This window comes from Falco cherrug, chromosome 4 (genome assembly GCF_023634085.1).
Source record: "Falco cherrug isolate bFalChe1 chromosome 4, bFalChe1.pri, whole genome shotgun sequence".
Classification (NCBI taxonomy): domain Eukaryota; kingdom Metazoa; phylum Chordata; class Aves; order Falconiformes; family Falconidae; genus Falco; species Falco cherrug.
In genome coordinates, this window is record NC_073700.1 from 56,201,767 (window position 1) to 56,218,301 (window position 16,535).

A 16,535-nucleotide genomic window follows, 5' to 3' on the forward strand; every position below is an offset into this window, starting at 1 on the left:
AAGGTACAGAGATCTGTGAAGGAGCCCCTCGGTCACACGCTGGTTTGAGGCAGTGATGAAACTTGAACCCATAAAGCTCCTCCATCCATTTTGATCAACTGTCCAGCTCACCCTGGGCTCTGTGGGCCAGCACTGCCACACTGTGCTTGTGAAATTAACTGGGAGGGGCTGTTGGCCCAGTGTTACTGAGCCCCTCTCCAAGCCCCCTCCAACCAAGCATCAAAGTACCTTTGCAGACACAAGCACCTACCTTACCAGAAACCCTGGCGTCCCAGGCCCAAGCCTAGAGCTGTGCCTGTCAGGCCTCCCCGCTTTCTGAGTGAACTTGGGAGCAGCAGCGCCATGTGCACACTTTTCCACATGTCGGGGCTGCTCTGTGATCAGATTCACTGTGCACCATCAGTGAGTATCTCGCTGTTCGTCTCTCATTTGCAGCAGGAGAGAAGTCCCCATCCCAGGGGCAGGAGAGGCCCTGCACACACGCCAAGGCAGCACAAGGACAGAGGGATAGATTTTTACTTTTCTCGCAAGAAAGATGCATGATGAAGCCTGCACAGGTGCATGCTGGAGGAGCGCTCTGTGGGAGGTTTTGCTGCCGAAGACGCCGGGATAACGGTTCATCGCCTTGAACTAGGTTAATCTCAAGCCAATGATACAAATCTGGCCCCAGTAAAGGAACCGGGAATCTGGCCGTTCAGTGTTCCCAGGGACACCAGCTGGTGGCAATTTGGGGGTTGGGCACTGGCACTGGTTGTGGTGAATGGATCTTGTGTGCGCACCCTGTGCTGTGAGCCCCGAGGTAGTTCCCCAGGCGCTCTCCAGGAGCGGCCGCCCTTCCGTGCCCTGACTCCCACGGACAGCACATCACTCCCAACTCTGCAAACTCCTTCGGGTGACAGGGCCGCCTAACCAATGCTAATTAACCAAAACGGTATGGCCTTTCTCTTTGGAGGAGGCGCAGCTTGCTTTGCACTGGTGCTTACAGCTGGATTTCCACCCCTCTACAAACTCGAGCAGGTGGTTTCTGTGGCAGGTGTTCAGTCAGAACTCTTTCTAATGAACTTTCTTGTGCTAATATTTCATGTTTTAAAGCTTTAAAATTACCAATCATTGGGCAATTAAAAGTTTTGCTGCTGGAATATTTGATCTTACTTGTTTCCAGAGATGCATAGATAGAGAGAGACTTCAGAGGACATTCTGTTACTGTGTCTCCTACAGTACTTTGGAGAGACAGAAAGTTCCTCGTGAAAACTGCCCTGGTGTCCTTGCACCACTTTCGGTACCAGCCTGGAAGCTGGAAACTGTAGCTGAGAACTGTTTCGTACTCGGCATCAAAACCCAGTTGAAAACGGTTCGCTGGCCAATTTAAGCATCTTACTTTTATGCAGAATGTTGTACTTGGTGGAAGGGTTTGGGAACTCGCAGACAGCCGTATCTGTGCTGTCGCGGAGCGCTGTCACCGGCCGGGCAGCCCGGTGTGAACGCCTCCAGCCCCAGGCAGCCCTCCCTCTGGCTCCGGGTGTTACCGCCGGGATGCAGCTGGGCCTCTAGTGCGGAGCGCTGCCGCAGGGCTCGCAAGCCTCCGCGGGCGCTTAGCGGGGCGGACGGTTCCGGACGGGCCTGCGCCGACAGGGACGCGGCGAGTTCTGCTGCAAGCGGGGACGGGCCCCGCGGATCTGAACGCGGGCGCTGCCGGGGCCGCGCTGATAACGCCAGCGCTCGTAGTACGGGGCGGCGGGGATGTAGCCGCCGGGGCGGGGGGTCGGGGGAAGCCTCCAGGGCCCGAGCGCCCCCCCCGCCCCCGCGCTGCGCGCCCCCGGGGAGCCCGCGGCAGCCCCGGCCCCAGCCGTGCCCCCGCGCCGGGCGGAGGGCGGGCGGCGGCGCGAGGCGGGGCGAGGCGGGAAGCGAAAGGGCCGCGGAGCCGGCGGGGGAAGTTGCGAGAGCGGCGCGGCCATGGCCACGGCGCCGGCGGGACCCGATCCCGGCCCCGGCCCCGGCCCCGGCGCGCCGCCGCCCGACCTGCACGCCGTGCCCATGGTGGCGCTCAACTACGGCGTGCGGCGCCGCCTCGGCCTCTACCTCAACCCGGCGGCGGCGGCGGCCGCCGACTGGACGGCGCTGGCGGAGCGGCTGGGCTGGGAGTACCTGGAGATCCGGCGGCTGCAGGCGCTGCCCGACCCCACGGGCGCGCTGCTGGAGGAGTGGCCGTGCCGCTGCCCCGGCGGAGCCACCGTCGGCCGCCTCCTCGACACCCTGCGCAGCCTGGGCCGCCACGACGTCCTGCTCGACCTGGCCGACAGCGTGGGTGAGGCGCGGCGGCACCCCCGGCTCCGGGAGGGGGGAGCCCGGCCGGGCCGGGCCGGGGCTGGGGCCGGGGGCAGCTCGGGGCGGCGTCCCGCGGCCCTCCGGCTGGCCGGGGTGTCCGCAGGCCGCGCAGCGGCGGGGCCCGGCCGGGCTCGGCGCTCCCTCGGAGCCTGGGAGGGAGGGGAGGGGAGGGGAGGGGGTGCTGGCTGCCCGGGAGGGAGGGAGGGGGTGCTTGCTGTGTTTGGCGTTGCTGTACCATCCCGGGAGCTGATGCTAAGAAAAAAGCCCACGCACGCAGAAAAGCCGTTCCCAGGCTGTGGAGTGGCCTCCTCGGAGCCTCACAGAGCTTCCAGGAGGGAAGTGAGACGCGTACTCCTACCTCTGCTAACCATAAGCCCTGCGAACCCCGTCTTACCGCAAACCTGCACTAACAAAGCTTCAGTGTGTCCAAGGATGCCGTGGGCCAGGTCAGCCAGGAGGCAGCTTGTGCTGACACAGGACAGGGTGAAAATTACAGTCCAGTGTGACAGGAAGATATTTACAGGGAGAGATGAGGGTTGTGTGGAACTGGGTAACGGAAGGGGAAAATAATTGATAATGGAAGGAAAAATAATTCCTTGCGTACCGAAAAAACAGTTGAGATAGGTTGGTGCGAAGTATGGAGGTCCTTGTGCTGCTTTGCTAACTTGTTCTTTATAGACTCTTCATATTCTTCACCCTCACAGAAATTCAGAGGGAAGCCAGTTGTCAGCAGAAGGGGAGGTTCATTGCCGGAGGATTTCCAAAGCCAGAGGCTCCATTGATGTCCTGTGTTGTATAATATAGGTTACTGGGCTAGTGATGAAGAAATAATAAATCTCATTTCCTGTTACTCTGGGAGATAAGTGAAGAGGTAGAGAGCCTGACCAAGAAGCAGTGGAGGACTTCCCTCTACTCTGGTTGTTCTTCCTACTTAAGGACACACTCTGAACACCCAGTTTTGGGAAAGACAAAAAGCCTGGTGTGCTTTGTGACCCACTGATCAGAGGTTCTTAACAAACGGCAGAAGCTTCCAGCTGTGCAGGGGAGCTGGGACCTCACAAAGACGTTGGGCACCACCTAGGCTGCTTCTGGCCCTGAGTTCAGGAGCTGGCCCGGTGGACAGAGTGTGGTGGGTGGTCTTTGTCAGAACCTGAACAGACAGTTCTCAATAGCAGAATAAGTGGGAGGAATCTGAGCTTCAGGAAAGTCACAAGTTTAGCCCAGTGGTAGGTCACGCTGATAAGGGGAGACGAATGAATTCTTGGAAGAAAGACCCACTGAGGGCTGTTCAACACAAAAGTACTGCCTCTGCCTCAGGAAATTCCTTAACTGCAAATTGTCCAGCAAATAGATTATAAAAATAGGTTGTAGATTATACCCAAAAGATAGATTATTTTAGGAAAATATCACTGTATGCTTATTTTATTCTTATGTTCTCCCTTAGGCATCTGGTTTTGACCACTGCTGGAGACAGGATGCTGGGGTAGATGGACCCTCAGCCTGACCCAGCATGGCCATTCCTCTCTTTTGTTACTTTTGGCTGAAGGTTGCAGGTAGGGCCTGTGACCGGCTGCTGGCAGTTTGAGCTCTTGCAGGACTTGGAGATACTTCCACTCGTAAGAGGAAAGGAAACGAACAGCTGCGTGTACAGTATTTCCTGATGCCAAGGGCATCCATGTGCACGCTGTTGGGACACCTGCAGTAGGATTCAGCTCAGAATCAGAAAACGTCAGTACGGAGGTTTCTGCGATCTGTGCTCATCATAGGAAGTGCAGATCTGGGGCACGGTTCGGCTGCTCACAAGAAGGCATCTCAAGTCATTTGAGAGGCATCGGGGTATCTCACGTGGCCTCTACCTTCTGATGGACACAGACCATTCATAGGTCTGCTGTCATACCTGCTGGCCCGTAACAGACGTCTCGGACACTCTGGAGTCTCTCGAATGACACCTGATGCCTTTGTGTGGGCAGGTGAGCCAAGCTGCTTTGGGATGCAGCATCCCTGTCAAACACAACTCGTCCCTGTCAAACACAACTCGTTGGTGCTGTGCAGCTCCAGAGGATGTGGTTTGTGGTTTCTGCTGCAGGACCAGTTCTGTGTCTTCTCCGTCATCTGCTCCATTCCTGGGTATGCTTAGGGTGCTAAAGAGCGGTGTCTCCTGCAGCCCTGAGCAGTTCCACTTTGGCCGCTCTGTACAGCAGGGCCGTATTTAGGAGCTCCCCTGTTGCAGCATGTGGCGTACAGACTCTTGCAGGATGCAGCTTTTCCATCCCAGCAGATCTGCCCTAACAGGGATCTTTCTCAGCAGTTTATTTTGTTCCGCAATCACCTTCAGGGCTGTGAAGCTCTTTGCTTTGGTATATTTACATTAACTCTTTCCTGCTGAAACTTCATGATTTTTGTTTCTTCCTGACACGTTATAAAAGTGCTGCTTTCCTGCTTGACAGTTACTGGGTCTGTTCCTTCTCTCTTCTCATCATGCTAATCATTTTGCACTTTAGGTTTTCTGGTTTTAGTCTTTCTTTCCGATACCTCAGGTTTCTGTTTGACTGTGAGAAGAATGTACAGCCTGCACTGGGTTAATGAGATGCTGGGTGGAGTGGGACAATTTAGCTTGGAGGAGCTTCTTGCTACTTTGTTGTCCTGGTTTGCATCCTTTTGCTTTAGGGGCCTGCAAAGTCACCTCTGACCCTCCTTCGCTCTGGTTAACCTGTACAGCCAGGCACTGTTTTCAGCTGGGGACTAATTCAGGCCCAATCAGTGAAAGTCTTTCATCCCTTCAGGTTCACTGGGCCTATGGGCAGTTTTGGTGCAACAGGGCCCCCAGTTTGCACTTGTAATAAACCCACAAAGCTCCGGTGTTTTGTTTTGAAAGCTTTGCCCAGCCCTCAGGGTTATCCTCTGGGGCTAAACAGGGTCTGGGATTACAGCATGATGCCATCAAAACTCTGTGGGTCGGCTTGCCTAGAAGAATCAGGAGAACACTTGCGCTCATGAGAATGTGTTTCAGCCATGAGTGGTGCGGTGATGAGCTCTGGGTGCCAATCTGGAAAAACGCGGGTCAGGGCAGCGTAGATGCCACTTTTGCAGCTGGGAGAAGCAAAGGGAGAATGCAGGGAGCAAATACACTTAAAATGAACATTTCTGTATTGAGCAATAGTATTAGTGTGCCTTGAAATAATTGCCTGTTCTTGCCTATTGAGCAGTATTTCGGCTCGAGAGCCTGGCTACCTAGGGGACCGTGGCACATGTAAGGTGGTGCCCATGTGCCAGTCCTTCCTGTGGAACTTGCGAAGCCGTTGGCCAGTTCAAAGCGGCTTCAATCACGATTTCAAAGACACAGACTTACCTGACACAGAATGTGCAGGCCTCATGGCAGCGGGCTTGTGCTTTAGTGAGGAAAGACCTGAAATCTGAACCTTCTGGTTGCTAAAGAATTCTTTGCTGCAGGACTGGGGAGGAAGGGGGAGGAGAGGGACAGATGGGAATGCCTCAGCCTCAGGAGAAGCCTTGATCAGATCTGACACCTTATTAGATCGGAGACAATCCAGTCACGAGATGCAAAACTGTGAGATGGAAGCAGAGGATGGGGCTTCAGGACCAGAAGTTCCTGCAGACCTGCTGGTTTCACATCAGGGCAGTCACAGCTGTGCTCACCGGGCTCCCACCGCGTCCTGCACTTCCAGGAGATTCTTCACTCTGCTGCTGCTGTACCAGTGATCTCTGTAGCTGTGCCAGCCTGGCCCTCTGAGTGATCAGTACTTTTCTGCTTTGTAATTGTTGGGGCTTTTTTTAACCTTGAACGAGAAGGCTTTAGGGTGTTTCATCTTTTTCTTAATTCCTGGTTTCAAATCTCCTTTTACTTTCAAGTTCTTCTGTAATTGTATATTTCAGAGTGGTAGAGACTGCAGTTTCTTGTCACTTCTCCGAAGACTTAACATTTAGGTTTATCATTTGTTTTTAAACAATATCTGTTTGTGATGAATCTGTATTCCTGTTCGGAAAATTCACAGCAGTGACTATGACAGGCCTGGTTGCCCTTCCGTTATCCCAGAGGGGAGGTACACACCCACTCTGCCAGAGATAAAGAGGATCCCTACTAGCTGTTGCACAATATAAAAACAGTTTCAAGGGTTCCTTAGTATTTTACACAGTCCTCCTGTGTGTGGTGAGTGTCTATACTCATTGTCACCTGCAGTTCTGGCTGACAAAGGCTGGTGGTGTGAATCAGCTAGCGTGTGTCTGCATTAATAAAATATAATAAGAAGACTTCTAACTGAGAGTCCCCTCCAATTATTTTGTTAATTTAAATATTCCAAAAAGCATAACAATGGGAGCAGACGGTAGAGTTGAGAGCTGTTCTGTATGTGATGCATGCTGTTAAGTGTACAGGGGTATACTAGAACTAAGGATAATAGGAGGAGATTGGTTAAAAAAGAATAAAAGAAAGTTCTTTAAACAGCAAGGGTGTGCTTCAGGAATTAATTGCTAGAGGAGGTTGTGGAGGCAGCATCAGGAGGTTCAAAAAGGGGTGAGAGAAATTCTAGGTGCCAAAAAAACCCAGACAGGGAATTTCCCTCTAATATCCTTGATCCATGAAATAGCTATTCCTGTTTTAAAGAACTCCAGCAGTGTAAAGCCACCGTCACAGCAGCCTCTTGCACCTTGTGTGGTTTTGCAGAGGAGGACTGTAAGAAGTACTTAAAAAGGAAGCAGGAGCAGGCTGACCAGCCACTTCAAGTGCCAGCAGTAGACAGCAGCGTGCCAAAGACATCAGAACTGATGGGCATCACCACCAGGGATGATCCGTACGGTAAGCACCCGTGATGACATTGCTGCGTGATACCTCATGTCAGAATCGCCTTCAGCTGCAGCAGACTCCCATGAGAAGTGCAGAAAACCTGTTTGCTTTCATTACTCCCCATGACATTTCATAACCTAGGTCAGAATGCTTTAGCTGGTAGTCATCAGGCATTTTCATTTTTCCTGTTCCCTAGAGCAGAGAGGAAAAGCAACCCCAGGAAACACCATACCCAGAAATGGGCTGGCACAGAGCCCACTGGACACGCATGGGAGGAGACTTCCCAGAAATGTGTCCCTTAGCACAGCCTGGCACACAAAGCACAGCGGGTTGGAGTCAAGGGGGAAGGATGTCAGAGCCGATTCCCTTGGCTACGCTGCCCTGCCTTCGGCAGATTTAACCACCTTTAAAAAGGAAGCAGGGTTTGAAGTACGGCTGGGTGTGAAGTCAGGGGAAAGAGGAAGCACAGTTCTCTGGGTGTGCGCTTGCTGGGCTATGTGCAGCTCTGCACGTGCAGCCGTGTGCATGTGCAGCTGTGTGCTAGGCTGCGTGCACAGCCTTTGGTGTTTCTAACTGCGCGCCGGGCTGCGCAGGCAGCTGTGTGCGTGCTGGCTGGGCTGCGTGCGCAGCTGTGGGCTGAGGAAGTGGACCTCATGTAAAGTTCTGTGACAGCTGGAGCAGCAGCTGAGGCTGAATGGAGATAGAATCACAGAATCAAAGAACAGTTTGGGTCAGAAGGAATCTTAAAGACCATCTAGTTCCAACCCCCCACAAGGGGCAGGGCCCCCTTCCCCCAGCCCCGGTGGCTCCCAGCCCCGTCCAGCCTGGCCTTGGGCACTGCCAGGGCTGGGGCACCCACAGCTGCTCTGGGCAGCGTGTGCTGGTGCCTCGCTGCCCTCACAGGGAAGGATTTCTTCCTAATATCTCATCTAAATCTCCCCTCTTTCAGTTTAAAGCCATTTGCCTTGTCTTATTGCTCCAGGCCCTTGTAAAGGGTCTCTCTCCAGCTTTCCTGTCGGCCCCTTTAGGTACTGGGAGGCTGCAATAAGGTCTCCCCAGAGCCTTCCCTTCTCCGGGCTGAACAGCCCCAGCTCTCCCAGCCTGTGCTCACAGGGGAGGTGCTCCAGCCCTCTGAGCATCTCAGCTCACCTCTTTAGATGCTCCCTGGCTAGTCCGACTTTGAGTGGCCACCTTTGCTGTACATGGGGACATGATAAACCCTCCCCAAATGTCCCTAGACCAATATGCTGGTGTTTGTACATGGCAGCTTTACCTGGTGTGACCCCCAGGTTAGCGCTGTGCTCTCAGCACCCTCAGTTTGATGGACCCAGCAGACAGTTACCCTTCTGCTTGACTGGATGCTTCATGGGTGGATCTGCCTGCCGGGTTCATATTTTTCTCAGCAGCTTTTTGAGCCTGACCTATTTTTTCACTGTCATAGGCTTTAACTGGCATAAAAACTTGAAAACATGTGTAGTGGCATTGATATGGAAAAATATAATACAGTGGGAAACTATTCAGCAGTATTAAGGCACTTAATTACAAGAGACATTGCCCTTAAAATGTAAAACACTAGTATTTAGATAATGGGTAACTAAACAAGAGCTGCCAGCCATTAACACCTTGGGAAAACGGGGCCATTCACTTCAGGTATGATTTCAAGTACCCAAGTTTGACATCTTAGCCATAAAAATTTCAGGTTCCAAATTTCAAGGCCTGCCTTGTAGCTCAATGGATGGCAGATGTCAGGACATTGCTGGGTGAAGGGCCTGCAGGAAGGTTTTGGTTGGGAAGTTTGAATCTCTGTCACCTGAACTAGAGAACCAGGACACAAAGCCACAAAGATATTTCAGATGTGTAACTGCCAGTGAAATCCCAGAGCATCGGGGCTCTGAGTTGCATCCTCTGGGGTGCAACCCTACTCCCTCCGGCTCTTCCCAGGCCTCAGTCTCCCTTCAACTCCCTGGGGCTGGTTGTTACTGCCCCTGCAGATTTTGCACGTCTCAGCTGCCCCTCCCCAGCCACTGCCAGCAAACGGGGGTGTATGTATGTGAATAGCCTGGACTGTGAACCGAAGCGGTCAAGGCACAGACATGTTACCTCCTGCCAGCCCTGTTACGGACAGGAGTCTGGGCTGAAGGGTAGCTCATCTGGTAAAATGTTAAATTGCTTCCACAAGTTTGGCCAGAGCTTGTCTGTGAAAGCTCCTGATTCTGAGTCCAAGTCTGTGAGAGCCAGTGAAAGTTCACTACAGGAGTTAACTTCATTTATAGAAGATGACAGCTAAATTTTTAATGGTTTCAGGGAGCGGAATAGAGATGTTTGATGCCTTCATCTGCTACTGTCAGAAAGACCTTCAGTTTGTCCAGGAGATGATCAGGGAGCTGGAACAAACAGAGTTCAAACTGAAGCTCTGTGTATTTGATCGGGATGTCTTGCCAGGAACGTGTGTGTGGTCCATCAGTGGAGAACTTATAGAAAAGAGGTAAGTGAACCGTGGCTGTTTGGGACAGCTGAGTGTAATGGAACATTATGCTCATTTTACCATGATGTCTGCAGTGTGGTGCCAGTGAAGCAGTAAAAATCTACAAAGATGTCTTTATGGGGTTTGTTATGCTCTTGGCTCAAGAAGGAATACTCAAGCATTCCCAAACACATCACTTCATTGTGTTCACAAGAGAGACGGCACTATAGTGAAGCTGCTTATATCTGATCACTTTTCTTTGTCTGGAATATCCTGCAGTCACATCCTTGGAGGTGATCTGGACATGAACGCAGCTCCAGGCGGAGTTAGCTCCACCCCACAGTGTGGGGTTTGAGGGGACAGCACTGGTGTTGGCTCTGGCACTGACTTCAGGGATCCCTCAGACCTATGTGGGACTCAGGGGCCGTGGAGCTGTGAGGCATAAAAGAAGCTCCCCAGATAGGGAGTGAAAAATCCCAAGGCAGGTGTTTGGGTTTTACCCGTCAGCCTTTCAGAGCATTGTTCAGAGCATTCAGTGCAGCCTTGTTGCCTTCCATAAAGAGCCTAACATGTAGTGCAGAACCAGGCACCTCGAATGTAATCAACAAATTGGAGAATAAAGCTCAAATGTATGAAACCAGGTGAATTCACAGTAATATGAGTACATGAAAGCTCAGTCCAGTTCATTCTAGTATTAAAAAGTACTGGTTATGTTCAGTCAATAAAGGCAGTGTGTAAGCAGGTAATTAAGATGGCATTGTTTGTAATATATAGATAGAGGATCAACCAAAGACTGCACAGACGATCTGGACTTTGCTGTTTCCTCTTTTTTTAGTATATAAGTGTGTATCTGTGATCAGGTTTTTGTGTGTAACGTAGCGCTCTGTCTGGCAGTAGCCCTTGCTCTGTAGTTAATTCCTGCTGGAACACAGCTGGTGGCTTCCTTTCTCCACTGGAGCAATTCAAAGGAATACATACTTTTACCGGTGTGAATGAGAAGCATCCCTCTTGACATTTTATTTTTTTTCTCCCCTGACTGCTTCATCTTCAGGTGTCGGAGGATGGTGGTTGTTGTTTCAGATGATTACCTGGAAAGCGATGAATGTGATTTTCAGACCAAATTTGCTCTTAGTCTTTCCCCAGGTAAGATTTCACAAATACCCCATTTAAAATTGCTTATCAACATTATAATTTTAATTACAGTAGCATCTGAAGCTCCAGCTGAGATCAGTGGGCACTGTACTGTTGGGCTCTGCACAAATGCAAAATGAGGGGTAGTCTCAGATGTGTTTAAATAAATTAGATAAATACGGGTGAGAAAGGAGAAAATAAATAACTGAGAAGTTACAGAACAGGTAACTCAGTCTCAGACCTGGGTTCTCACCACTGACCTACCTTTCACGTGCGCAAAAGTCCACCCAGGCCTGGGGCTTGCCCTGGGTATAATGTCCTTCACTAAGCAAACAGTCATTTGTCACTATTAGAAGCAGCCATTAAAACTCATGGTGGCTTTATAGTTTTGTTGTGCAGGCAGGGACCTGGACTTGGTTCCTTGCCCTGCTGTTGACCTTCTGCATGACCGCGAGCGAGAAGCTTTTCTGTCTGTGCTTCAGTGCTTCAGCTGTCAAGTTGGCTAATGCTGCCTGCTTCAGAGACATTGTAGCTGCATGTCAGGCTTGTGAAGTGCTTCAGGATTCATATGAGAAATATGCTACTAAAAAGTATTATAATAAAATTAGGGTGTGAGTAAATGCTGGGAATAGGGTAGCAACTAGCAAACACACAGCTTTTTGCAGAGATGCTTGAGTATTGTGGATAGGTAAACAAAATATGGAATGAATGTTCAGCTTGGATTGGAAAAATCTGTTACATATTTTGTTCTGAATTGAAAAGCCATCAGATTACTTCTGTCAAGTCTGTTCAGATTGCTTTTCTCTAGCCACTAGCTATTCTACACTTGAGTATGTTGCTGGGGAGAAAGTGCAGCATAGCCTAACAGTATGGAGCATACACAATATCAGTAGGAGTGTCTGCACATAAAATCTCTTTTCTAGATGAGGTATCTGACATGGTATTATAAGTGACATGCCAGAGGTTACGCTGGAAGCCAGTGGCAGAGCTAGGAATTGGCTTCATCTTCCTTGACACAATAGTTTCATATGATGGCCATTAATCCATTGAAAGCCCCTAGCATGTTGCATCAGCCCTCAGTCATCAAGACTTGTAGCAAAGTCCTTTTAGTTCTTCACCAGTTTTTTTGTTGGCGTCATACCTTTCATTAGAACATCAGGAAAAGAAATGTCTGTTCATATGTAATGACCTGAGCTCTTCCGGTAAAAACACGCCTGTAATTACAGGCTTACAGAAATCAGAGTTCCCTGTTTGCGTAAGCTAACTGGTGCACAGAGAGGCTTGGTGGCAAGTTCTGGGAGCTCCACAGATTACTTAAGCATCTGCTGCAGTTACAAAACCTTGGTTATTTGCCTCATCCAGGTCTCAGCACCATCACTTGCGCTGGGCAGCATGGTTCAGCTAGTAGTAGGTATCCCTGTGGAGAATTACAAGGGGAGAGGCTCCTTTTTAGAAGAGCTGCACCTTCCAGCAGTAGCATTCACAGGGAAAGTTGTCTCATCTTGTGCATGCCTCAAAAAAAGCAGTTCGTGTTAGCAGAGTGCTTCCTTGCCGCCCCTTGTTTGGTAACATCTGCAGCCTGAGTAAATCAGGGTAGAGAAATGGAGGTAACCCAGTGAAGCTGGCCAGCTAGAAGCAGGTTAATCTCAGAATTTTCTCTTCATACACACCTGGAAGTAGTTAGAACTGTATACTCCCTTTTGTGTTCCGCAAGGAACTGCACTCTGTTGGTTTTTATCTGCAGTACGTGAGGCCTTTATCACTCCCAGCTGGGATCAGCGCAAGCTGCCCTACGCATGCTGGACAGGGCCCTGCTGCGTGTTGGAGAGAGATATTCTTAGCAGAGGGCTTGGGATCCAGGAACTTGCTCTCCAGGGTGAGAGCTGGTTGCATTATAATGAGATGACACACCATCAGGAGCAAACCTGGATCTTGTGATGTGTGTGCTGTGGTGGGGAGAGAATGGAGACAGGATCTGACTGTGGCTCTGAGTAACCCTCTGCCTGTGTGACCTGTCTTTCAGGTGCTCGTCTCAAACGGCTCATTCCAGTCAAGTGCAAAACCATGAAGAACGAGTTTCCAAGTATCTTACGGTTCATTACGATTTGTGATTACACCAATCCTTGCACCAAAAAATGGTTCTGGACGAGACTAGCAAAATCCCTCTTGCTGCCCTGATGCAAAGTCATGAGAGCTAGGTGCTTCCTGGTAATCCACCCTGGCTGTGCCTTCGGACCGTGGTGGTGTTCACGCAGGGTCTTTTACCGCTTCAGAACCTGGATCCTTGCAGTTGGTGTTTGGAGCCTGCAATGGGGAGCAAAGAATTTTCTCTAGCACTTTTTCATAAGTCGGAAGGGGAAGTAAAGCAACTGCGTGGGTGTTCCTGTTTAAGTCAATGAGCGACAGCATCCAGCATTTTGTGTAGTAAACACTTTAACTGAAAATACAGAAAATATATTTAAAGACTGAGTGTCTAATACAAGAAGGCTCTATTGTAAGCAGTTAATAAGACTTAGAGCCTCAAACCACAGGTTTTCTTAAATGTTTTCTATTATTTTAAGAGCTGTTTAATGGCTATAGTAACACCTAGGGTTGGTGGTTATTTTTTTTTAGTTTCCAGTGAAATCCCCTGGCTGCCCAGTGGTATGCAGATCTGAGGTTTCAGACTTCTGTTTCTTGCTTTGTGAATGGCCAGTGCTATGAGAATGACTGATTTTGGTGCCCAGCCTGCCCTGCCAGGGCCGATGTCCCCTGCCCAGCGCTGGAGCCCCACTGCTGGGCAGCACAGGGGAATGCGGGTGGGCTCTCCCCAGCCCGCGCTGGTTCTGAGGGCAGACAGTCTCCTTCGGTCCTTGTTTTGAGAAAAGCAGAAGCCTATTTTAATTGTTAAAGCACTGCAAAGGAATGAATGGGTTTCCCATTGTCTTTAGCAATATCTGCAGAATTAGAGCAATTATCCATGTAGTTATAACTAATGCAGAATTACTGAGCTTGATTTATTTTCTGTGGACATTTTCCTCCTCAAGGTATACTGCAATATTCCTGTCTTGTGTTCATTTACAGGGTAAATCCCTTGTCACTAGTGTTTTCTCAGGCAGTCCCTCAGATTTACTCTAAGCGGGGTTTTTTTGTTCATTGACAGCAAGAAATGTAAGGAAAGGCATGCTCTTGTACCGTGTTGGTCATGTCTGTCTCTGTTCAGGCCACATTTGATTAAATGACCTTATACTAGTGTTTTATATTCCCAGATCTTATTAAATATAGAGTCTTTCGTAGAAATTCAGTCTTAAAATAATGTATTTTCAGTGAAAGTCCTTGCTATGCAAAGTGCAGGCTGCTATTGCTCATTGACTTGACCAGGAACCGAGCTGTGCACCTAAGTGGGTCCAGATCTTAAATTGTTTCACCTTCAAAAGCCTTCCAAAACACATCAGCTTTTGGGATGCCTCAAAGGTACAGGGATAAATACTGAATTAAGAGCGTATTAAATTGTCAATTGGTCTGTTTAAAATATAAAGGTTAATGTTACATTAATAGGAAAGAGCATATTTTAATTAACGGCCACAATAATCACTGTATTTCTGTGACTAAGACTAGTGGCAACATTGATACTGCTCTGCTTGTTAGATTTAGCCCTGAATACTGCAGTGACTAGTGGATCTCATCAGTTCTCAATACTTGGGGGTGAGGGGCAAGGGTTCTGCCCAAAGTAGCATTCTGAAGTGACCTGTTGGTGTATTAAACAGATTTACAGTAAATATTTACTTTCTAAATTGGGAAGAGAGGAATCTTGCTTATGTATCTGCTTGAACTCTGCCACTTTGTTCATTACTTCAGCCACTGACTCATGTTGATTTTTCAGCTTAATGTTTTACTAGTTTACATTTTGAAGGTTGCATTTGGATGTGATTTTATTTTATTTTTTTAAAGGATTTGTTTTAAAGCATTACCAGGGCTGAGGTGCAGACGGAAATGCAGGCTCATGCCTTTCCCTCCCTATCAATGAATGGTCCCTTACCAGTACGTGCTGCACAGTCCCGTCCACGCGTGGCTGTGGGTTCCTCCTGGCTGACAGCCCGTGGCCCGAACACGGTGAAGCCTGTTCACGCACATCACGTTGGCATCAGGGGCCGTTGCTGGATAGGCTGAGCTGGGTGTTTTTCAGTCCCTCCTACAAATATAACTGCTGCCATCGTGCCAAGGTGACGTTTGCACCTTTCTGTCTTGCTAGAACAAGTGAGAAGTCTGTAGGCATGGGAGGAGAAAAGTTAAGCTGATGAGGGGTTTCTGAATAGCTTGTCTTCATGTCCTGTTGCCCTCAGGCCTCTCCTGCAGAAGCCGAGACAGCTGCTTGCCTCGGGGTTTCTACATAATTGTTAAATGTTAATTACTGAAGAGTTTCTGGAGGCTGCTTGATCCCCAGGCGCTCCCGGGGCTCAGTGAATTCTCATACTCTGGAGTGTCTATAAACATTAATTATGGGTCATTATTCGCAGGACCAAACCAGATTCCTCTAGTTTGGAGAGCTGAAAGGGCTGTGGTAACTAATTAGCGGGGAGCCCAGGCAGAGGCAGCGGCTCTGCAGACGCTAGAGGGAAGCAATGGCCCATGCTGGCACCCCGGGAGGGCTCCTGCCTGCGGGGTGGGATGGAGGAGGCGGCAGGCATGGACCCGGGTCTGGGGTGGAGGAAAGGGGAGTGGGGTTTTTTCCTCTGCCCGTTGCACCCTTTTCTAGGAGGCTATACCAAAACTAGCGAGATTTTTTGGCAGAATGAACCTTGTGCAGTGTCTTCTGCGTGAGTCCTGATGGGTGGTTTGGGACATGGGGTGTTGCAAATGATGAAATAAAAAATAGCAGCAAAAATAATGTTTGTAATAGATGATCTGGTGGTTGCCAAATAGGGAAGGTGCTGCTTCTGGAAGGGAAAGCAAAAAGAAGAGCTGAATTTGTAAATTTGATGTCCAGTAGATAAGTGGAATATTCCAATTAATCATGAAAGATGTCTGTGCTTCGGTGGGATCTTGTTACCACCCTGCCCCCTGTGCCCTGGCCCTTCTGTGTGCCTGGTTGGAGTGCTGGGCAAGCATCACTCTTGTTGGACTGTTGCTTTATTACAAGCAGTTACAATTTGTCTTACAGGTTAAAATAATTATTTTGGGGTAAAGCGAGGTAACAGCCCTAACACATAAAATATGTGCTTTACATATGTATCCTCTAGAGTTTATGCACTTCTGATATTTTCATATCTGTCTTGTCATGGTAAATTGATGAAGTGTGACATCTATGACTAATATAAAATCTAGGTATTGCGAGCACATTTCAGTGGCAGTGGTAGTTCTCCTCCCCTATTTCATGCTCAGTGGAAGGTCAAAATCTTAAACACCTTTAAGAAAGGGAATTACAAAACTGTGATGTTACTGGGGGTTTTTTATTTTTGTTTCTTTCCCTCTCTGAAATTGTCCTAGATTAATCTGTTGGTACCAAATTGCTTATTTTTATACATATACATTTATATTTATATTACTTTCTATCCTAATACAAATCTGTAGAAAAACATGTGCTGTATAGCCATTCTGAAGATAGGCAATGATTTTGTAGTTTTTCCTCCTCAAAACCCCAAACTTTCGCTACTTTTGAAAGCATTTTAAAATAAAGAATTACAATGCAGCAGGCTGAAAGTACTTCTTGGGCATAAGAAAATAAATATTGGATCTCAAAGTGAAGTGTTAGTAAGAAATTATATGAGCTAGTTCTTTTTTATTTCTTCATGTTTTGCCTAAACAGCTTCCTCAGAGGGGGTTTTTGGCCATGCC

General features: G+C 49.0%; 2 protein-coding genes and 1 long non-coding RNA gene across 3 annotated transcripts in view; 2 read left to right on the top strand and 1 right to left on the bottom strand.

Annotated features, from left to right (window-relative positions):
• The window catches only part of LOC102050175 (cryptochrome DASH-like), a 21,445-nt gene extending 20,306 nt beyond the window's left edge, over window positions 1-1,139 (top strand). Inside the window, exon 14 of the mRNA XM_005442391.3 lies at window positions 436-1,139. Within this exon, the coding sequence (XP_005442448.1) occupies window positions 436-543 (108 nt within the window). The 3' untranslated portion in view covers window positions 544-1,139. The remainder of the gene's footprint in view (window positions 1-435) is intronic.
• The window catches only part of LOC129735926 (uncharacterized), a 2,757-nt gene extending 475 nt beyond the window's left edge, over window positions 1-2,282 (bottom strand). Inside the window, exons 1-2 of the long non-coding RNA XR_008731932.1 lie at window positions 2,146-2,282; window positions 251-472 (exon numbers count right to left, since the gene is read on the bottom strand). This is a non-coding gene — a long non-coding RNA (uncharacterized LOC129735926). The remainder of the gene's footprint in view (window positions 1-250; window positions 473-2,145) is intronic.
• MYD88 (MYD88 innate immune signal transduction adaptor) lies at window positions 1,536-16,389 on the top strand. The gene is made up of 5 exons (XM_055708350.1): window positions 1,536-2,305; window positions 7,007-7,138; window positions 9,431-9,611; window positions 10,642-10,733; window positions 12,745-16,389. Exons 1-5 carry the CDS (start codon window positions 1,954-1,956, stop codon window positions 12,897-12,899), a joined length of 912 nt encoding a protein of 303 aa, XP_055564325.1. The 5' UTR covers window positions 1,536-1,953; the 3' UTR covers window positions 12,900-16,389.
• The last annotated feature ends 146 nt before the right edge of the window (window positions 16,390-16,535 follow it).